This window comes from Lissotriton vulgaris, chromosome 5 (genome assembly GCF_964263255.1).
Source record: "Lissotriton vulgaris chromosome 5, aLisVul1.2, whole genome shotgun sequence".
Taxonomy (NCBI): Eukaryota; Metazoa; Chordata; class Amphibia; order Caudata; family Salamandridae; genus Lissotriton; species Lissotriton vulgaris.
In genome coordinates, this window is record NC_141693.1 from 1,695,311,010 (window position 1) to 1,695,334,382 (window position 23,373).

A 23,373-nucleotide genomic window follows, 5' to 3' on the forward strand; every position below is an offset into this window, starting at 1 on the left:
GCGTAGTGTCTAGAAGACTAATGGGCCTGTAGTTGGACGGGGATAACGGGCAGCCCTTCTTGTAAATGGGGACGATCTCAGCTCCCAACCAAGTTTCCGGTAACTCAGAGCCCCAAAGGATCGCATTAAACAGGACTACCAGATACGGAGTCCAAATTTAGGGATGGGAGCGAAAGAGGTCGCCAGGTAGTTTATCAAGGCCTGGGGCTTTGTTTGGGAGCAATCTTTCGATATCAGACTCCACTTCCTTGAGAGAAATACTCTCTGGGTTTTGAGAGGAAGTCATCTCCCGATCGTCCAACGGGCCCCTCGAACGACCCAGGCCAGAGGCCCCCGACAGTCGATACTCGTGCAGGGGTCTGGGGCCGGGGAGGTCCGAAGGGTCCTATCTGCCCCTGACAACTGGGCCGGTCTATGATATACGTCAACACCAGTCTCCAGGCTTGTGTAAAGAGCTGCAAAGTGTAACTCCGATACTGAGGGGGCTATGTTCGGAAAATCAACCTCTCCCCCCCCCCCCTTTTGTACCAGCATTAATTAGAGCCCAGAATAATTTGGCATCCTTTAAGAGGAGCGCTTGTCTCCGTTCTTCCTACCTGGCTTCCTCCCACTCTCTCTTGCCCCTAGTGATCTCCTGTTTGTACCGCAGTCTAGTTGCCCTAATCAATGGAATATCTTTGGATTTTATTGCTGCAAGGAGATCCCTCTTTACTTTCTTACAGGTACAGTCGAACCAAGGGTGCGATCTAGGAGTGCTTCGTTTGCTTCTACTAACTGGGTAGAGTACCTCCCCTAGTGTCATAGCTAGTTGTGTATGTATTTCTACGGGTTGCCGGCAAAGGGCCGGTTCGCCCATCTCACTTATGCAGGGAATTGCAATCTGGTATATTTTTGCGAGGTTAGTGGGAGAATTCGCAAAGTGCGGCCATTTAATCCTTTTCCTGTTTGTTACCGTGAGAGGTGTCCTCACCATGGCTGGGTCTGGGACAGGATTTGTAAGACCAAAAGACCCAGGCTTGAGGGTTAGAACCAAGGCATTATGATCACTATCATGCCTTGGTACAACCCTAAATTCTTTCAGCCTATCCCAATATTTTGCCTCCATCATGATATAATCTATGATGGAGGTTTGGTTTGCCCTATTATAGGTGACTACCCCTGGACAGTCGGGATCCAATCTCCCAGTGCACGACCGCATAAACGTTGCAAGGGAGAAAGATTTTAACTGGAGCACCAACGGTGTCCATGCTCTAAGGGGTGATCTTCGGGTCTGGGATACGCCAGAATAAGTCTACCTCGTCTTGTTCGCAAAACGAACAAGCTACCAAGAGGCTTGAATTGGCAGTTAAAATCACCACCCAAAATTATTGCAATAGAGGGGTCCAAACCTTGGATAAAGTGATTGAGTGGTTTAATTGTATTTGATTCCTGCCCCTTTTTAACTGGCCTTGAATAGATGTTTATTATGGCTACTTGTGAGTTACTTTGAGGTGTTAATAGGACACACTGGACATCCAGGGAGTTAGTTTGCATTTGTTTTGCCTGGATGTCCAAGTGGGTGCCTATCCATATTGATAGTCAGCCGGAGGGGCGGCCTCTTCCTGTAGACACTGCTAGAATGTCATAGGTTGCAAAGGCCGGGCTTTTGCTCTCCTCCATGGCCCAGGTCTCCTGCATCAGGCAGATATCGTGGGCAGCCATAAAAGAATGCCACTCTGGTGTGAGCAGCTTATTTTTTAGCCCGGCTATGTTCTAGGAGATTATTTTTAAACAACCTTCCACTGCTTTGTCAGAACCTTGTGCTTCCCTCCCTCCATTTACAGGGGGGTATCCAGGTTCCCCTTTTCTCTGGTTCCCTCCTTCCTCAAAAAGTAAAGTGTTGAGTCATCCCTTATGGTGGTGATTGTACCCTTTTCTTCCACTGCCAGTCTCCCAATGGCCTCTTCATTGGTAATTTGTGGTGGGGAGTTCCCCTTCGTTTTGAGTCAATCTACCTCCTTCAACACACTGAACCTATTCCAATGAGGTTGAAGGAGGTGTCTAGGATTATGTGGAAGCAAATCCTCCCCAAATGTTGGCCTATATTGCATTCTGCTTGATGGTGGATGGATTCCCCTATTATAGTGAGTCCTCTTGGAGTGGGTTAATCTCAAATTGGGGGTAGGGTAGAAGAATGATAAGTGTAATGGGCATATTTGGGAATTTGACCTGCGAAAGGGGGTATTACAGATGTAGTCCACAGCGGAGGTGTCCCTAAAATGTATTATTACAACATCTCCTGACACTGTTTTAGGTCCCCTCCCTATCCAATCTATTCTTCTAACTGCCAGTATTTCCCCTGAGACATTTGGAGGTAGGGGTCTATTTGTGTTTAGCCATTGAATGCACTTATTTTTAAGATCAATCTCCTTTGCTCTTTTCCCATCACTTAAGACTGGGACTCCTGTAAGGGCTACCACATATGGTTGTGCTTCCGGGGGTAGATTAATAGTTGGTAACTGGCAGGAAGAAGCTTTGGGTGGTACATTCCTGGTCGTTAAAGTATTAGTTTTACTTTCATTTTTACCCCCCTTTGGCTTCGAACCAGTTTTATCAAAATTGGCAGTGGAATTTCCCACGGTCAATTGGGTTTGGCCGTGTGTATTACTATTAGGTGGGAGAGGAGGTGAAACATGTGTATACTCAGTGTTAGTTCTTGGTATTGCTGGGTGGGTTTTTAGTCTGTTTTGAGGTGTTTTTTACTAGAGCAACCCTATCACTAGACGTACTATTAAGTGTGCCACCACAGTCAGAATCAGATAAGGATGCAGAGTTTCCCAGGGGATTTACTGGCTTTGTTATCCCTGCCCCCTTATTATTTAGAATAGAGGATAGTCTGTGGAGCTTTGACACCGAGGGTTTGATGTGGGTAATAATAGTCCACTCCAGGCATGCTTGCAAGTCAGCCACCATGTTAGTGACCCAGCACGGAATTCCTGAGTACGGATGGGACGTGTTGGAAATTGGGGTCACCAGGTTATGATTGGTCAAGTTCTTTTTGGCCGATTTTTTTGGGAGGCTTTCTTTCTTTCTCCTGGGACGTGGTTTACTTACTTATTTACTGTGGGAATTTCCCTTGGGTGGGGGTTGAGTCAAAACAATAGGTGAATCCTCTACAACTACAGGGGTCTCTATGGACACCTGTGCGCAGGGCAGTTGTACATAAGATGATGTTAAATAGGAGTTTTGATCCGGGATATCAGTTGCAATAACTGAGCAGTCACCCTCCTGGCTTTGCAGACAGAGTGGGTGTAATTGATAACCTTCTCTCGGTGTTTTCGATTGCTGTGACCACAACCCCAATAGTTTTTTGTAGCATCTTATCGATTGCTGTTAAGCTGGGAAGGGACTGTGGTACTGCCGCTTTCAGTCTAGTGTTTGGTTGTGTAGCTGCTGGAGTTTGTGTTTTGTTCCCCACTTTACTCATTCTAAGGAGATCAGTAGTACTGGGTAAGGATAGGATAAAACAACAAAAGCCCAATCAGGTAGGCTAGCTCCCTCAAAATTGCAGAGTAAGTTGCTGTTGTAGTGCGTTTTAGCCCGGGGAATTAAATCCAAGTACCAGTACCTTTTTGTAGGTTGTCTTCACCTTGAAATTGTCATCGGCAGAAGAAAGGAGGGGTGGCCCGTCCCGTCCTTGTACGTCTTTGGACGGCCACAGATGGCCCGCCCTCTGCCCGGGCTCTGCCCGGCGCTGTCGGCGCACTTCCCGCGAGGCGGGAGGCACCCCTTGCACTTGTAGCGCCTCCTGGCACAGGGATGTCGCCACAAGTGCAGCGCCGCAGGCCGGGGCAGCTGGGGGATGTAGTTCCCGCTGCAAACGGTCCGGCAAGAAGGAGCCAGCAGCCGTTGCCCTCACAGCGCGGAAACAGGAGAGGAAGTGTTGTTTCCCCCCAGACATGTAGGACAGATAGGAGGAAGCCGTTCCCCTCATGGCGCGTGTCCACAGCTCAGCGTCCCACCAACTCGCTTGGCGCCCCTTGCACTTGTAGCGCCTCCGGGCGCAGGGATGTCGTCACAAGTGCAGCGCCGCAGGCTGGGGCAGCTGGGGGATGTAGTTCCCGCTGCAACCGGTCCGGCAAGGAGCCAGCAGCCGTTGCCCTCACTGCGCAGAAACGGGAGAGGAGGTGTCGTTTCCCCTCAGACAGGTAGGACAGATAGGAGGAAGCTGTTCCCCTCACGGCCAGTGTCCATAGCTCAGCTCAAAGTAGCATTTTTAATCTTCTCCCAGACTTTATCTGCACCCTGTCTCTAAGCGCTGGGAAGCCCTAGGACAACTATGCACTCTACAAATCTCATATAATAATAATAATAATCATAATAAAGTGGTTTCTGTTTCATATGTTTTCATGCTTGCTCTTGGACTTTTGTGCGAAAATGCCTTAGTGACTTGGAGGGAGACCTGTGCGAAGACCACAACTACTTCTTGTGTTTGGCATTATACAACTTCGTCTCTGGTCTCAAATCACCTTTAGTTGCAAAGGGGGGAATTAATAATGTGACTCCGAGTTGTGTCCGGAGCTCAGGTACCAAAGGCGAATCTCATGGGGGTCGTGGCCGACATCTGCTTCCTGCAGTAGCGGCACAGCGCTTGAAACCTATTGTTTTCGATGGTGACTGTTCCTCAGGACAATGTTCAAGAGTTGTGCTTAGGATTTTTCGGAAGACCGACAAGGTGGGAGTGGAGCTATGGATTCACGTCGGAAGGCAAGTAAAGAAAGGAACTGAAGTTGGTGTGGTACTTCCATATTACTTCGTTCTGTCACTTCTGGGGCAGCATTGAGTCAGTGCGGAACAGCACAATGCCACAAGCCGACGCGTGGGAGCACTGCTACAAAATGTTACAAATCCAGGCTGGTGCTTGAGGGATTCTTAGGTGAGGAATCGGAGATTACTAGGATCCATCCGATCTGTGTATCCCCTTCTCCCTAAGAGCAGCTGCTAAATAGTCGGAGTGCAGGATTTAACGCTTAATAGAGTACCTTGTTAAAGAATTATCCAGGCATAAACCTCGTGAATTTGTGATCAAGAATAGAACCCGGCTGCAGAGGGGGATAAGACTCTGCATCAACATAAATAAATTGAAGCTCTAATTGGGCAAACATTGAGTACATGGAGACTCTGAATTGCCTAGAGTCATATTCTCCTCCAGGCCATTCAGTAGAATCTGGATGGGATAGAACTCAATTATTTGCTTCATCCAATACTTGTCAGGGGCGGAGACATTATGCTAGAGGTACAGATGGACTGAGTGAGAATAAGAAAGTACACTCAGCAGCAACGTACAAGATGAGGGTGTTGCAGCTATAAAGCACACGCGGAGCGGTCCAGTGTGGACAAAAGTGGCCAGCATAAAAATCAATAACGGAAAACCTGGCAGCTATGAAGGAGATACAAATTGTGGGAGTGGGGGTTATCCGGCCACTTAAAGTGGAAGCGGAAATTCAAATTAAATGGAAAAATATATATCAAAATACCAGTCTTCATTAAAAAAAACCACAAATAAACCATATTTGGATAAACAACTCACTGTTCAATTCATCTCAGGATACGCGGCTCACTGGCCTTCTTAGCCCCCTATTTACGTTTATTTTTGCATATCATCCGTGCCCTCTTCCCTCTCTATTTCCTTGCTCCCTCCTTCTTCCTTCAGCCTGGTTTCCGGCTTTCTTTTCCACTCTCCTGCTTCTCCTATCACACCGTCGCCCTCCTCCCTCTCCCTCTGCTTCAGCACGTTTACGGTTAATCCAGAAAGAGGACTGCAAGCTTCACTCTAACGTTCTTCCCTCTGGCCTTTTAATCGCAAACCAGCTCATCAGCATAACAAACGCTGACAGAATCGCATCTAAAACATCAAAGAGACACTCGCACTGTAAAAAAACCATGACCGCAACACCACAAGGCAAATCAAATCCTCCCCTCAACCACGAACACATACCACACACCATCACAACACATTGCACAAAGATTACCAGGCACGGAGGACACGCATACAGAAGAAACCATCTAGACACCACACAGATCATTTTAAACCAGCACCTGCAGCATGAAGCCAACACGTACAGACATGACATATTCACCTGACTTGCATCACAAACAACTAACTAAAATACACGAAACCAGCTTCAGAGTATTACAAAAATGTTTTGATATAAAACAAACAATAGCATGGCATGCACATGTGAAAATAACAGAATTGCTGAGCTTCCACTAAGGCATACAAGCAAGAAACTGGAAACGAACACACGCAGAAACACAAAAATATAAATCCTTCAAAACAACCGCACAGACACAAACACACAAATGCATTTAACAACAGAACTCAAAGCCATCACTCATAAAACATACATCAATGATCCCTCAGAACCACAACCCCAAACGTACAAATATCTACGAAGACCGAGGAGCCTCTTCAGTTGCTTTTTACCTTGACCGGTAGGTTGTGGCCTAATAGTTTGGGGCAAAATTACTGTTTGCACAAATGTGGCATTCTATAAAATTACAGATCGGCTACCAAACCATAAAAAATACAGTTTAAGGAATTCCTAGTGCTCTGGAAACATTTGCTGATGCTTTTCATCACAGTCTTCTCCACCTGTAGACTATCTTCCTTGCGCTTGGTACCAACCTAAACTGAATGGTCTCTGGACCCTTCTAGACTGTGTCGTAGAAACAATGGATACAACCATGAAGCAGCAGACACATGTTTATATGTATGTATGAACCAAGCCGAAAGGCAGCAAAATACTGAACATGGTAAAAGTCATGCATAAAGTCAACGAGTGAATAAGTGATGATGGTTAGATGGGTTGTAGATGGTTAATGCACTGTAATGTAGTGTTCTTTAAAGAGGTGAGTCTTCAGCTCTTTCCTAAACTGGAGCTGCTCTGTGCAGTCCTGATGGATAAGGAGACAATGTTCAAGATCCTGGGTACATAGACTGTAAAGTCCTGTGTCCGCAGTCTTGATGTGGCCATGCCTGTGGGTGTGCTGAGAACCACCTGAAATGGTGAGCTTGTCTGGAAGGTAAGCCAGGGTGCTGGTCCTGATGGCTTTGTAAATGATACAGGTGGTTTTGAAGATAGGCAGGATGGCAAGTGGAGCCAATCAAGTTCCTTCAGGATTGGGGTGATGGGATTACAGTGCTTAAGGCACTGGATGAGACGTACTGCAGTGTGTAGAATGCCCTTAAGAGGTGCCAGTGTGGGCTTTAGTAGGCCATGGAGCAGGGCATTACCACCATCCCCATGCAAGAGTATGAGTGCCTGAACAGCTGTTCTGAAAGCACTTTCTGCAAGATATGGTTCCCTTGTCTTAAGAGAGTGAGCTAGCACAAGTCTTTGGTTTTTTGACAATGTGCTCCTTGAGGGTGAAGTTGGTGGCCAGGGCTAATCCAGGTGACTTGGTATACGGTGAAACCAAAAACAATGATAGGATACAATAGATCCAAAAATATAACAACACCCTGTATACAGCGCTAACCGTGCATGCTTGCATACAAACCTCAACACCTTCAGAAACAAGTGTCAAAAAATACAAAGACGCAACAGTACTCCTTCCTGATATCAACGTCAGTGGTGCGAGGAGTGCGCCGGGGTTACTAAAGGAAAGGGGGTGACGGGAGGAGGCAACACTTCAGATCTTCCCCTGCAATGAAGGCGGAGGGAAGAAAGGACGAGAGTTGTGAACGGATATCGTCACCGGAAGCGGACAAAGCCTAGCATTTCGGAGAGGATAGTTTACAAACATATACGGGGTCATGACACGAGGCATTAAATACAAGGAACTGGCTCCAGCTCCCGGAACGTAGTCCCTGCAGGTCGGTGCCTATCAGAGAAGTGTAATGCGTGAGTAAAGCTTTACTGGCTCGCCTGTAGCTATGGAATTAAAAGCAGAGAGACCGAGAGGAAAATATAATGCAAAAAATAAATGCCTTTATTCCCCGAGGGGACATCCCGTCGGAGCAGATCCTGCATGCCGTGCAAGTTTTAACAGAGCGGTGCAGAGCGGAGGGAGGTGCCGCATGCGCTCCGCTGAACTCTCGTGGAGTGGACCTGCGCTGGGAGCGGGTTCACCTAGAGCCCCTGGACAGGGCGCTTGCAAATGTCGAGGCAGTGTGAACGCCAGCTATGAAAAGACACCATACATTTCAAGACGAGAACTGGATAGATTCACCAAAACAAGCGTTAAGGCCCAATCCCTTACTGCTAGGGCCACCCACTACCACCGTGGGCGCTGGAAACCCCCCTCAGTGCTCCTTGAAAGAAGTGACGGCTAGTGACGTTTTTAAGTGGTTGAGCGTAAATAACAGCCACGAACAGAATAGGGCAAACTGAAGTTTTTTGAAGGGTTCATAGGGAGGGAGGGTGGGTGGGGGAGAATCCTCTTTACCCCCACACCCCCCACAATACAATTTGGAAGAAAAACACAAAATAGGTTGAGGTTTGCAGCACATTTTTTAAAGAAACGTGCTAAAAATCCAGAGCTTCTGAAGGAAATCGAATGAAATATTCCAATAATTTTGAGGTGTGCCAGACACGCCTTACGCTCCCATGGGGGCTCACCATTCACATGAAAAATTATGACAAAAGAACAGACTTTTCAACACTATTTCCCTAACGTGCTGTATGCATTATAGTCAGTTAAAAGGAATATTTTTATGTAATCTGTTTGGAAGGGGCAGCATAGGAAAATCACTTACATAATCAAACATTTGTAGAGCGCGCTACTCATCCGTGAGGGTCTCAAGGTGCTAGAGGGGGGTGGGGGAAGAAGCAGCTACTGGTCGAAAAGCCAGTTCATGAGAAGTCTCCTGAAGATGAGCAGGTCCTGTTGCAGGTGGGTGGGAGGGTGTTCCATTTCTTGGCGGCGAGGTGGGAAAATGATCTGCTGCCGGTGGTCGTTCGGCGGATGGGTGGGACGGCGGCGAGGTCAGCAGAGCGAAGCTGGCGGTTCAGGGTGTAAAATGTGAGTCGTTTGTTGAGGTACGTTGGACCGGCGTTGTGGATTGCTTTGTGAGCCTGGGTGAAGAGCTCGAAGGTGATCCTCTTGTTGATTGGGAGCCAGTGCAGGTCTCCCAGGTGGGTGGTGATGTGGCTGTGGCGTGGGATTCCGAGGACGAGGCGTGCAGAGGATTATTGTATGCATTGGAGTCTTTTCTAGAGCTAGGCCGTGGTTCCCGCGTAGAGGGCGTTGCCGTAGTCCAGCCTGCTGCTGAGGGCCTGGGTGACAGTCCTTCTAGTTTCGGTGGGGATCCATCTGTAGATCTTGCGGAGCATGGAGAGGGTGTTGAAGCAGGAGGAGGAGACAGCGTTGACTTGCTGGATCATACTGTTAAAGCAGCATTGGGCAAACCCTACATGCTCATACAGCAGTACTGCTGCTCAATTCGAATTATACAGAGCTTCCATTATCAGAGAGCAGATGGATTACACTAGCCTTACTTGCCCAGGCCCCAGACAGAAGTGATACCAGGGAAACATTTTCCAATATTGTGATGAAATGCCTTCTCACAAGTCTTTAAGTCAACCAAAATTAGCAGGACGTCTGCCTAAGGTTGAATGAATTATCCCTCCAATATCATCTCTACACACAATTCTGAAACGTTGTCATTTTATTTAAAACATCAGCCTAACAGTTCCTTCTAAAACTACAGATGTTCATCGTGAAAAGCAAAATGTCTACTTTGGATTAATAAACTCAATTCAATGTCATCAAAAAAGATTTTTTTGCTCAGAAATATCAGGAAGTCCAAGGTATACTTTTGTTTTACATGATACTACATCACTGAGAACTTTATAAGTTTCAAATATAAACAGTAACAGCAATGCATAGCATATCAAACCGTTTAGTTTGCTTTTCACTACTTGATAGGTATGATTGACTGTTTACTGATGCATGCATGCATTGCTTTAAGAGTAAGCTCATGTTTTGCCACACATCTTCACAGCTCATCAGCGACAGGTATATGGGCCTGTATGTGTGGTTATATGCAAAAACATTAATTGTAAATCATACAATTTACAAGTGCGTATAATATATATGGTAACTTCAGATCAGGACTCATGCGTACAGTCAAAAAAAGGAAGACCCTGAAAGTCATTAATGAGATAGTGCATCAATAGGATCCAATCGGTCTTTCGCCTGATTGTAGCGAACTCTAGGATGTAGACTGGGCCTTTTAGTGTGTATTTGTTAAGAATCCTGCCCCTTTGTATGCCTGTGTGTGCAGCCACCTACAGGTTGTAGACTTAGAGTTTGGTGCTCACGTATGAAAAACACCAACACCACCACGAGCATCTGTTTGCAACCACCCCCAATGTGCAGAATATGTTTTCGCTGCATGCGTGATGATGGTTGAGCTTCTGTTTAAACTGTTTGTGTTGTACCTATTAACAGTGTCATGATGCACATGTGGAGGCTGTGGTGCCATATTCCACACAGCAGAGGTGAGCTCCTGCTACATAATTTTATCTCCACAAGCATAGAGTACAGATCACAATTGAAAAATTCCTGTAAAGCTGAACAAATATATATAACGGAGAATGGTGAGCTGCTGCTACAATTCCAAAGAAAGGTTGGCTGTGTTCCACACCAAAAAGAAGAGATGAGCAGCACTGCAAGGCCGTACCAAAGGCGGAATGCGTGCCGTATAAATATGCATAACGCAATGGTTAGCTGGCAATGCATATTAATACAAGTTTAGCTGGTGCTACATCATCAGTGCATACATATGACACACTGTCACACATCAAACTATGAAGGTGAGCTGTAGCTATTTGCTGTGAAACAGAATTGGAGCCATAAACACCTCGACTTCCACAAGCCTTACATCGCCTTAGCTTTTAACAGTAAGCTCAATTCAAATATAAACGTCCGATGAGCGCATTGGACAGCTCACCAGATGTCTCTGTGGGAAGAGGTGTGGGTTTAGTTTGATTCTGCAGCAGAGTACTGAAATGACAAAAAATATCACACCTTCCCAGGCACATTTTTAAGGGTCTTTGAAGGCAAAGGTTCACTTCTGGTCCACCAGAGTAAAAACAGAAGAGTCTGCGTAGTAGCAAGTCTAGACTCTGGGGTTGCAGTCTGCAGTGCCATGGAGGACAAAAAAATAAGGCAGCAAGAAACTCCGTTCTGTACATGCCCCATCTGGGCAGACCCACTGACACGTTCGTCAATAGGTTGTGGCATGCACCATTATATTTCCACTACAATGTTTCGGCTTCTGCCGTCCTCAGGCAGAACAATAGTTCAAGATTGCTTGCTCAGTAGCCGCAGAGCTGACACTGCTGGATTTTTAAAAAAAAGCATCATGAGTGAAAATTCCATTTGGAATATGGAATCAGTGAAGTCCTGAGATCCCTTGTGGAAAGCAGGAGTCAGGTGGTGTGGTCAGTAACGCTCGGTCCATCTGGATGTAATAATTTTAAACAGTACTGCCAGAAGTTTACTCTGGAGTCTACTAGTTCTTCCTGTAATACAGGTAACTCAAGAAAAATCTTCTGATCAGATAGCAAATGGTTCACAAAGTTAAAATGATTGGCTACAGGCTTGTCAGTTGTCTTATTATTATTACCTATTAATAATGCCTGATTCATGTACGGAGTTTGTGAACTGTCTGGCCTAAATTATGTTTTTTACAGCTTTGGCGTTGGCACTGAATCACATAAATAATGCATGCTGATTGACACGTAAGACGGTGTTTTGATACATAGAATCTTCTTATAACAGAACTTGTTACTGATGAGGTTTATAAAAGGTATTCACATGTGATGCACCTTTTACAATCACAGCAATGAAGCCCTACATTTGTTGCAGCTTGCTTGAGTTCAGCTTTCAGGATAAACGCTCGTAAACTTGTAAAATATATGTATGTCAACAAGACAGCTTTAACACTCCTATTCCAAAAGAACAAGGTTACACACTAGCGGTGGGACTAAAACTATGTTCTCAGTATAGATCATCATGCATTTGCACAATATTAGAGCATGGCCTCAAATAGTTGGCATTCAAAAAATGACATCACACCTCCATGGCAGCAGTTCAGATTGTAACATCGATATTTTGTGTTTCGTGAAAGGAATGTGAACAGGGTTAATGAAAACAAGTGGTCTATGTATGAAACAACAGGTACAGCTTGAGCAAAAGTAGTGTAATTTTGGCCCACATATAAGAGTACAATTCAGGGGTGTATTCCAAACGCTGAACATAATGCACAAAGGCACTGGGGCAAAGGGTCTAAAGACCTACAAGATCAGGACTGCCACTATTCTACATCCAGAAACCTGAGTTCCTTGTCTGCCAGCGGATCAAGTAGCACCACACAACAGAAAAAGAGTATGAAGGGGATGAAGGGTCTGAAATTATAACACCCTCACATTTTTTTCTGCTGGAAGGTAAAGTGATTATAAAACACGTTTTTCCCACAACATCACATTTTCCCGAAGTGTGGCAAAAACGTGTGAAGACCTACAACTGAACTACTAGGTGCAACACGAATCATCCTTATGGGGTAACAGGAGATAGATAATGTAGTTGGAAAAGTTGGATTAATGGAGGGATTTTCAAAAAAACAATCTTCTCTTATAATGCATTATTTTTTTAATATCTGAAATATAGATACATATTCACAATAAAGAAAAGTAAAACTATCTGAAGTTGATTTCCGGGCGAACCTCGTTACCTGAAATGGTTATCGTGGTAACCGAAATACCTCAAGTTTGTATTAGGTGATGTGCGATAATTTCTTATCTACCACATATAGTGGTTCCAGTATAGATGTTACAGATCAGAGACAAATGGATGATAAACCTTTTGAGATTCTAAACGGTAAAAGGCGAGATTGGACATCCAAGTCACGATTTAATAGTGTCATTTATCTCAACTTGAGACTGATCTAAATGATTGTGCTATGGTGTACAGATTGGACGTTGGTGTAAATGGTTAAGCTAGCACTGACTAATAATAGACACATGCTGAGGATGTATTGAATAATAATTACTCTCATATTATAGAACTGTGTGAGTTACATTTCTAGGAAATTTGTTTCTAATCGTTTGAGTCTGATAAATTGACAATCTAATCCTCTATCAATAGTGATTGTAATATTAAATTATATAATTGATAACTTGACCCTGAAATTCCGTAAAGAATAAGGCTGCTCTGTGTTTTGGTGAAAGCAAAGAAGCAGATCCTCAAAGTCTGGAAATCAAGGAAACTTTTGATAGTTGTAGATTAGTCTTATTACTGGAGTAGTGTTATTCAAGTATGAGGTAATGCAGTGACGAACAAGGAAGAATTTGGAAAACATGAGGAGATATGATCTATGTTCAGTTAATAATAACGGATTTGCCGATTGGATTTATTCTTTTGTTCTGCATGTCTGTCTTACTGTATTAGCTTGGTTTTTCTATACATTTTATATGCAGATTCACTCATATTTACATTGTTTCAGGCACATTTATTGTAACATATTTCATTACTTCAACACAAATGCACTTGTTGGAGCGGGAATAACCTCTGTTTGGGATTGTATTTTACAAGTTTAAACCCCATAATTTCAGACTACTTTTTTGGGATCTGTGAATATGAATTGACTTGAGTGCCTATACAATTATTTGACCAATATACATTTTTTTTTAATTCTTTGTATATTACATATATTATTATTAAAAACAAAAAGAATTTTATATTATTCAATTAACTCCCCCTGAAACGTCCAGTTTAAGTCATTTGATTACATATACCTTACCTTGAAATTTTGGGATCCACATTTTTTACAGATCTGAATCTATGGCTAAGAAATGATGGTGATGAGAAATTAAGAATCCAAAGTCATGGGGATACTCCATGCATGGTAGTACAGGTGTGCTCCACTGCCCCGAGTGACCCTACATGTAGGTAATCCGGTATCCTGATAATTTTGACCCAGCCCACACAATAAATCTGCATGTACCCCGAGAGGCCAAGGCCTTGAATCTGAGCATGAGACACAGGGCCAGGCTCTGAGGTGTGGATGGGTGTTCCAGTTGCACTCTTTAGTCGAAATGGGACTATTGTCCATGATCTGGAACATTTACATTACACAGAGGTGAAAGCATACTGTTTTTCTGATTGAGAATACTAAACAGACTAAACTGAAAAAAAGAATACTAAACAGACAGTTTGCTGTTTAGGTAAGAGTATGATGCCTACTGCCACCCCATGACCCCAGAGTGATGTTCCAATTGAATGTAAGGCCCAGGCCCTGCGCTGACATCCCTGTGTGTTTGTATGTCTGGTTGTTTAGAGTCTATGGTTGCAGAGACTAACGGGGGGCATTTTGGATGCCCCTGCGACACAGAACACTGGGTCTTTTGGTATAGCCTCCCCAGACAGTAATAGTGAGTGGCTCACATTCCCGAGTAGAAGGGACAAGCCTCGGACACTGAAGTGCGGGAGGATGGAGACAGGGCAGCAGTAACCATTTATTAGCAAGGGCCTACTTAATATTCCTTCATGGGAACTGGCTGACAGTGTTTGTTGGTTAGATAAGGGGGGGTCATCTTTGTTGTGCAGATGGACTCTTCTAGGCAGGGCCTGCCCATTTGACTCTCCCCAGAGTGCTACTCCAGAAGTGTGCTAGCAGCCAGGTGGAGAGTCTTCACACGTAATCAGACTTATGTTTTCGTTGCTCCAGTTTGGAGAGAACCTTGTCACTAACTTATGGAGAGCTAACACCTACAGCAAAGACTGTCTCCTCTGCAGAAGGAGAAGGTACTTTTGAAAGGGAAATGCTTCAAATCAGTTGCACAACACAGACAGTGGCAGCAACATTCCCGTCTTTAAAATGACTGTACAGAGTGGGACCTAAACTATTCCACTTGTTTCCAGTTCCAAGATCGTGCTGGAAGAGCTGTGGGTCTGCATGGTGCCTTGGAGCCTGGAGCAGGCCTGCTGTGAGAGCAGAAGAAAAGCCTTACCCTTAAGAGATGACTGCCTGAGGAGAAACGTAGCTGCTGTGATGAGGCGTAGAAAATCCCACTAGAGCGGAATGAATCAAGTGATTCAAGGGAGTGTAATTGGTGCCGACCTGAGGGAGGGGGTCTCATGCCTCCACATCATTTTTCAAACCAAGCTTTGTATGCCTCCACAGCTGACAGGTCAGCTTGAGAGCATGACCATCAAAATGACCACAACATTGCAACCAACCATCAGGTGAAGGATGAATTGAGCTGACTCTTCAGGGAACTGACAGCGCGGTTGGAAGGCCTCTGACCGCCAACGCTAGTTTGGTGGGTGGGACCACGTGGGCCTGTGCTGCTGCCTTGCCAGTGCAAACGCATCCACAACCAAAACACAAAAAAGTGCTTCTTTACAGACTGAGGACCAGAGAACATTTTAGTAGTGGTACACAACTGACCTGCCCTACAGGTTATAGAACCACACAATCCATTGTGAGCTCACATCTTTTCCATAATCTTGCATAAGCATATTCAATGTGAATACAATCCTGCAGCACACATATTAGAACCCTGTGCTTGTTGACCATAGTTTGTGTAGTATTACGTTTGGGTGTGTATTAAAAGTACGTATACAAAAAAAAGCACTGGTCTAGCCAGTGTTTATTGTCTCTATTGCATAACTGTTCTAGTTCTCGGCCTCTAGCCCCCAAACTACCTCTCTGAGAAGCCCTTGACCGCTTGTCTTCGCATCATGAGAGTCAAGTGCAGAAAGGGTGTACCTGGCACGTAGTTTGCCGTGCCATCGTTGATCAGGCTCTGGGATATCAGTTGTAAAAGACCACAACCCCAGGCTTGTGGCCTTGTAACCACTGCTTGCGCCGTGGTCCTGGTTCTGACAGAAGTTACTTGTTATGTCAGGGAAACTTTTTTCAGATTCTAAGACTGAACATATGGTTTGCCTATTGTGATTTTACTTATGTTTAATAAAATGCCTTTAAAAAGAGAGAGAAACTACAATGTGAGGGAAGGTCATTAGGCTTTCAGGGCTCTGAAGGAAGTGCCTCAACCCACAACTCCGGATGGATTCTATCACCATCGGGTGAGGAAACTGCCGACACCCAAACATTTCAAAAGAAGTTCTATTGGTCCTTCATCTTAATGGGAATGACCGCATGCTATCATCTCCTTTCAATGTCTTGCTTTTCCTTTTCTATTCGGTGCTCTAGAGCCTAGGTGACATTTAGTGCTCCATAGAACTGCTAAATACATACATGGAGTTCACTTTCTAGGATTACTTACAAACTATTCACATTTTGCACTGGATACCACGGTAACGTGACCCAGAAATGTACCTCTGATAACGTATTCTGTATAAAGTAGGAGAATGGTAGAACAGGCAGAAGCTGCATCCTTCCCTCTACACCAAGAAACGTATGGCACCGGGAGAGGTTGCATCTGTTCAAGAAGACCATGAGAGCGGTGGAATGGGGAGAACCCACATTATACCCAGTGAGAAGCAGGATTTGTACCGGCCTTCAGCTAACAGTAAACCTTTATGCTGGAAACATAAAATGAGCAGAGAATGTACACCATCCGACTGCTGTGGTGATGCCCTAAGCCCCAAAGAATGGCCACTCTAAAGTGCATCACCTACTTATCCACAAGTCAATGGATAGACACCGCAGTCCCCAGGAAGGGCGCCCTTAAAGCAGGGGCCAGCATCACGGACCAGGACTTGGACTTCTCACCTGCAGGGACATCTCGATGAGCATCAGCAGCTTCTTGATCCCAATGTTAACCTTGGCGCCTTTGACATGCTGGGCGATCACAGCACGCTCGTTGTCCTTGAAGTTACCCAGGAGCTGCGATGCAAAGAAAGCAGTTAATAATCAGTATACAGTCAGACACCTACAGCCAATACACCGGGGGGACTGACCTATAGGAAGTGTTTAACCCTGCTCACCAAGGCAGTCTAAGCAGCAGCCTGTGGGAAATACACTGGTCAGATAAAAGTATTTCAGTGCTGCCTGTCAACAAAACTATGCAATATTACCACTTCATTATTGTTTGAGAATACATACTTTTAAAATGAAAACAAAGTATTTTTCTATATTTTTAAATGCTATCTTAAAACCGGAAATCGATTAGGTGTCAATGTTGAGGTGTAAAATGACACAACATAAGGGATGCGCTAGAATGTACTTCTGAAATAATTAGCTGCACAGCAGAATATCCCAGCAATATCAGGAGATCCAGATACATTTCCATGCTATAGTCCTGGTGAGTGATGTGGCCCACATCCACACCCCACTCCTTGGAGTGTTACAAATGACCACACCCAGTCATCCACTTTTCACACAGTGCTGTGTCCTACGCACCCTTGAACCGTACTGTATCCAGCCCCTAGTGCACTGTAGTTTCCCACCCTACACAATCTAGGCAACGCTGTATTCCACCGCAGGTGCCATTTGCGCTGCCTTCCCGTGCCTCTAAACAGTGCAGTTTCTCCACTGTCAACTTCTGGGACCCATTAAATCCCACTCTAACCACTATTTAATGTTACTGTGTACATCCAGCCTCCCCCTGGCCATCACAGTGTCCATGTGGTATCTCTGCGGCACATATGTGTCACATCCCTACTCTGCTTTCTCACTGCGATTATTGCTCGCACATGCACATCATAGCACTGTAGCCTAGACTCCTCAAGCATGTGCCCCACCCTGATGTCTGGGCAGGACTGTGGGACACATGCACCTCACTGGCAGTGCAGTGTCTCCACCTTGATATGCTTACCATTACTGTGTGTAGTTAACCACATGCTTGGTTAGAACACATACCCATCTCTCATTTTGGAAATGCAACTCTTTTCTTCAAGCACTCGCCCTTCTGTGAGTGATCCCACTCTAGTTCACTTCTTACAACAAGTGTCCTGCTCTCCTGGGCAGTGTCCAGTGCCCCTCATTTACACTACATCCCAAGTGCTACCGTTTTCTCTTTCTGGCATGTACTTTCCCTGCCTTTCAGGCCACTTCCTGCCTCAGTGACCTTTCCAGACTAATTCAGGGTTATCAGGGACTTTAGAGGAAGGAGGACTCATATTATACTGTATCGTGTACGGTTTCCATGTGGCTGCAGCCTCAGATGTTTGCTGAGACATTCTCTTAAAGATTGACTCACCTCCAATGCCTCCATGAGTTGCTCGCCAGTGGAGATGTTTTGCACAGTGATGGTGGTGCTGAATGCATCCAGCATTTCCATCTCTTGCAGGACATCCTTACGGCTGGTGGTCCCAATAATCAGCAGCTTGCGACTCTGGGGAAAGCAAGAGAATAATAAGGGAGACTATACAAGTCATCAGTGCTTGAGTTACACATTTTGGTCTCAAAACCAGATGCTCCAACCGCAAGTCAAACGCAAGCTACCAGTAGCTTGCAAACACTTTCAGAGTAGCTCACAGCCTTGCATTCCATTTTAAATAAACACAGGGTCACATTTTCCTTTCAAAGCTAAGGGAAGATTGTGTGCATTTCACATTATTATCATTAGGCTGCAGAAAGCAGGGCCTGATAATGGGCCATGCTCGGTCAAATTTATGACCCAGGATGGGGCACAGAGGTGAAGAACTAAAGCACTGAGATATTTAACTCGTAAATATCCTACTTGTCAACTCAATATTGGAGTGAGAACAAAATGATTTTTTTAATGCTTTTAAATGGGTGAAAATTAAAATGTACCCTAATGATATACTTAACTCTTTATTTTAATTTTCTCCCACTCTAAAGCATTGCATTGACAAACATTAGGTATCTTACTCCCAGTGGCCAGTACACACGGTGCCCTTTATAACTGAAGAGTACAGTCATTCATTTTTTAACAGGAGAAATTTCAAGTGATGACAAATATTTCCATGAAATATTATGTCAATGTTTTTCTCCACTTTCAAAAAGCCAATTATGTCTTAATGTTTTATTAAGCATGTTTCTTCACTTTAAATTCCTCCCATTTAAACAAATAGCTGTATTTTTCTGTTATAAATATGGCACTATGTCTACAGGCCACTGGGAGCAAGATGGCGGTTGTTTGTAAATGTATATCTTGGAAATGAGAGAACATTTTAATTATGAATTTAATGGAATCCATAGAAAAAAAGTTAACTCATCAGTTTTAATTTTCTCTCATTTCAAAGTTATACCTTTCCACACAGCAGGCATCTTGCTCCTAGTGGCTGGTAGGCATGGTGCCATATTTATAACTACAAATAAAGCCATTATTTTAAGTGGGAGAAATTTAAAGAGCAGAGAATGTTCCAAAGTATGATTTCTTTGCCGCAATATTTTTATTTTTCCCATTTAAAAAAATGGTTGTATGTTTTTTTTATGTAAGGGGCCACATTTGGTGAAAGGTATGTCATGTGTAACAAGTACACATGATACCGGCTCCCTGTCACCCATACTCACGTATCCCACTCATACCCACCTGTTCATACATCCTCAAAGACCACACTATCACTGACACAGATGGCAGCCCAGGCATAGTGCTGCTAGTCAAACTATGTTTATATCCCAACCAGGCACATACTCCTGGCTCATACAAAGCACCAGCATTACCCTCTAATTACTTATAACAGACCCATTTCTGTCACCACGAAACCTATACCAAACATTCCGTCTTTTCATCCACCAACACCCTCCTTCTCTTTATACCAAACAAAACACAACCTCTACACTCCACCACACATATTACCTCTTCCAACAATAAAATCTAACACAAATACTCCTAACTCTTGTCCTTCTCCTCTCGCACACATCATACACTCTTCCAAAACACATCACCACCCCTTTACCTTGCAGCTTCCACTCGCCAACTATACTTCACATACAAATACTTATCAGAAAACAAATACATCATCATCTCCTCTCACTACTCCTCCCAAAAAAATATAACGCAGACACCAACACAACAAAATCTCACACATACACTAACTCATAATACTTTTCGTCACAAACCAGAACCATACATCCACTCTGACCCTGCTAACTACACAAAACAATACATACCCTAATGCAACTCTACTGCAAGCCTTCTCTCTACCCCGCACCTAACACATATACAGCAACTCTCTTTTAACCACCTCTCATGCACTGGACAATTTAGAACCTTACAAAATGACTCACATACTCCGCCACCACCCCTAACTCATACACCTTCCACCATAAACAGACGCAAGCAAAAAAGAAAACATGCTACTCTTAACTTCACATCTCCATGACTACTGCGCAACAAAAACAACACAGCTCACCAACTCACACTCAAACACCATCCCCACCACCTCCACATGCAGATCCATCAAAATGCCTTGTAAGCCTGCTGGACGAGGAATACGATACAGAACAACTGCACTATTGCTATTCTCACACAGCTAATACCAGCACTATGGACAAACCTGCTACAAGTCCACAAAACACTGCTAGCTCTTCTACAAAACAAAGTCACACCATAACTATAAGATATTTTCGAAACTGCCTACTAATAAATGCTCGATCACTATCCAAATACAAGCATCACATCTACAAGCTTCTCACTGACACACAACCGGACATACTCTTCATAACGAAATCATGGTTGGGAGAGGACATGACTCTAGTGTTGCATGAAGCCGTTCCTCTAGGCTATCAAACTATCACACAACATTGTATAAGCAAAAGTGGAGGCAACCTAGCTGTTGTGTTAAAGTAATTACAACAAGGGGTGGTGAGGGACAGAGTCTCTGAATAAAACAGAAAGCTCTCACCCTGTCAATAGATCAGGGCTAGATCCAACACCGTTTTTTAGCTCACTGCACCATCCCAGTTTCAGAACCTGACTGTATGCAAATTAGTCTGTTCCTGTCCCAGTGCATGATGGGAACAGGGCAAACCAAACTACAAAAGCCAATTCTTTCACTGGGAAGGAAACAAGCTCCCGGGGACCGGTTTCTGGCATTACAGCCGTCTTCGGCCCGGTTTGCTTGAATCCTGATGGTGCAATGAGCAAGGGTCTCACATCTGAGAATACCCTTCCACGCTTAGGGTGGACAAAAATAATTACAACAAGGGGTGGTGAGGGACAGAGTCTCTGAATAAAACAGAAAGCTCTCACCCTGTCAATAGATCAGGGCTAGATCCAACACCGTTTTTTAGCTCACTGCACCATCCCAGTTTCAGAACCTGACTGTATGCAAATTAGTCTGTTCCTGTCCCAGTGCATGATGGGAACAGGGCAAACCAAACTACAAAAGCCAATTCTTTCACTGGGAAGGAAACAAGCTCCCGGGGACCGGTTTCTGGCATTACAGCCGTCTTCGGCCCGGTTTGCTTGAATCCTGATGGTGCAATGAGCAAGGGTCTCACATCTGAGAATACCCTTCCACGCTTAGGGTGGACAAAAATAATTACAACAAGGGGTGGTGAGGGACAGAGTCTCTGAATAAAACAGAAAGCTCTCACCCTGTCAATAGATCAGGGCTAGATCCAACACCGTTTTTTAGCTCACTGCACCATCCCAGTTTCAGAACCTGACTGTATGCAAATTAGTCTGTTCCTGTCCCAGTGCATGATGGGAACAGGGCAAACCAAACTACAAAAGCCAATTCTTTCACTGGGAAGGAAACAAGCTCCCGGGGACCGGTTTCTGGCATTACAGCCGTCTTCGGCCCGGTTTGCTTGAATCCTGATGGTGCAATGAGCAAGGGTCTCACATCTGAGAATACCCTTCCACGCTTAGGGTGGACAAAAATAATTACAACAAGGGGTGGTGAGGGACAGAGTCTCTGAATAAAACAGAAAGCTCTCACCCTGTCAATAGATCAGGGCTAGATCCAACACCGTTTTTTAGCTCACTGCTCCATCAGGATTCAAGCAAGCCGGGCCGAAGAAGGCTGAAATGCCAGAAACCGGTCCCCGGTAGCTTGTCTCCTTTCTGGTGAAGAATTGGCTTGGTAGTTTAGTCTGCCCTGTTCCCATGATGCACTGGGCCAGGGACAGACTGATTTGCATATAGCCAGGTTCTGAGCTGGGATGGGGCAGTGAGATAAATAACGGTGATGGATCAAGCCCTGATCTTTGGACTGGGTAAGAGTGGTCTGTTTAACTCAGACACTCTGTTCATCACCACCCCCTTTTTGTAAATCGTTTTTGGCCACTATAGGTGTGGCAGGGTATACTCAGACATGAGTCCCTTTCTCACTGCTCCATCAGGATTCAAGCAAGCCGGGCCGAAGAAGGCTGAAATGCCAGAAACCGGTCCCCGGTAGCTTGTCTCCTTTCTGGTGAAGAATTGGCTTGGTAGTTTAGTCTGCCCTGTTCCCATGATGCACTGGGCCAGGGACAGACTGATTTGCATATAGCCAGGTTCTGAGCTGGGATGGGGCAGTGAGATAAATAACGGTGATGGATCAAGCCCTGATCTTTGGACTGGGTAAGAGTGGTCTGTTTAACTCAGACACTCTGTTCATCACCACCCCCTTTTTGTAAATCGTTTTTGGCCACTATAGGTGTGGCAGGGTATACTCAGACATGAGTCCCTTTCTCACTGCTCCATCAGGATTCAAGCAAGCCGGGCCGAAGAAGGCTGAAATGCCAGAAACCGGTCCCCGGTAGCTTGTCTCCTTTCTGGTGAAGAATTGGCTTGGTAGTTTAGTCTGCCCTGTTCCCATGATGCACTGGGCCAGGGACAGACTGATTTGCATATAGCCAGGTTCTGAGCTGGGATGGGGCAGTGAGATAAATAACGGTGATGGATCAAGCCCTGATCTTTGGACTGGGTAAGAGTGGTCTGTTTAACTCAGACACTCTGTTCATCACCACCCCCTTTTTGTAAATCGTTTTTGGCCACTATAGGTGTGGCAGGGTATACTCAGACATGAGTCCCTTTCTCACTGCTCCATCAGGATTCAAGCAAGCCGGGCCGAAGAAGGCTGAAATGCCAGAAACCGGTCCCCGGTAGCTTGTCTCCTTTCTGGTGAAGAATTGGCTTGGTAGTTTAGTCTGCCCTGTTCCCATGATGCACTGGGCCAGGGACAGACTGATTTGCATATAGCCAGGTTCTGAGCTGGGATGGGGCAGTGAGATAAATAACGGTGATGGATCAAGCCCTGATCTTTGGACTGGGTAAGAGTGGTCTGTTTAACTCAGACACTCTGTTCATCACCACCCCCTTTTTGTAAATCGTTTTTGGCCACTATAGGTGTGGCAGGGTATACTCAGACATGAGTCCCTTTCTCACTGCTCCATCAGGATTCAAGCAAGCCGGGCCGAAGAAGGCTGAAATGCCAGAAACCGGTCCCCGGTAGCTTGTCTCCTTTCTGGTGAAGAATTGGCTTGGTAGTTTAGTCTGCCCTGTTCCCATGATG

The 23,373-nt window shown here is 44.9% G+C and overlaps 1 protein-coding gene across 1 annotated transcript in view; it reads right to left on the minus strand.

Annotated features, from left to right (window-relative positions):
• The window catches only part of NSF (N-ethylmaleimide sensitive factor, vesicle fusing ATPase), a 696,320-nt gene that overhangs the window by 57,740 nt on the left and 615,207 nt on the right, over positions 1–23,373 (minus strand). Inside the window, exons 18-19 of the mRNA XM_086923839.1 lie at positions 18,162–18,296; positions 16,733–16,846 (exon numbers count right to left, since the gene is read on the minus strand). Of these exons, the coding sequence (XP_086779965.1) occupies positions 16,733–16,846; positions 18,162–18,296 (249 nt within the window). The remainder of the gene's footprint in view (positions 1–16,732; positions 16,847–18,161; positions 18,297–23,373) is intronic.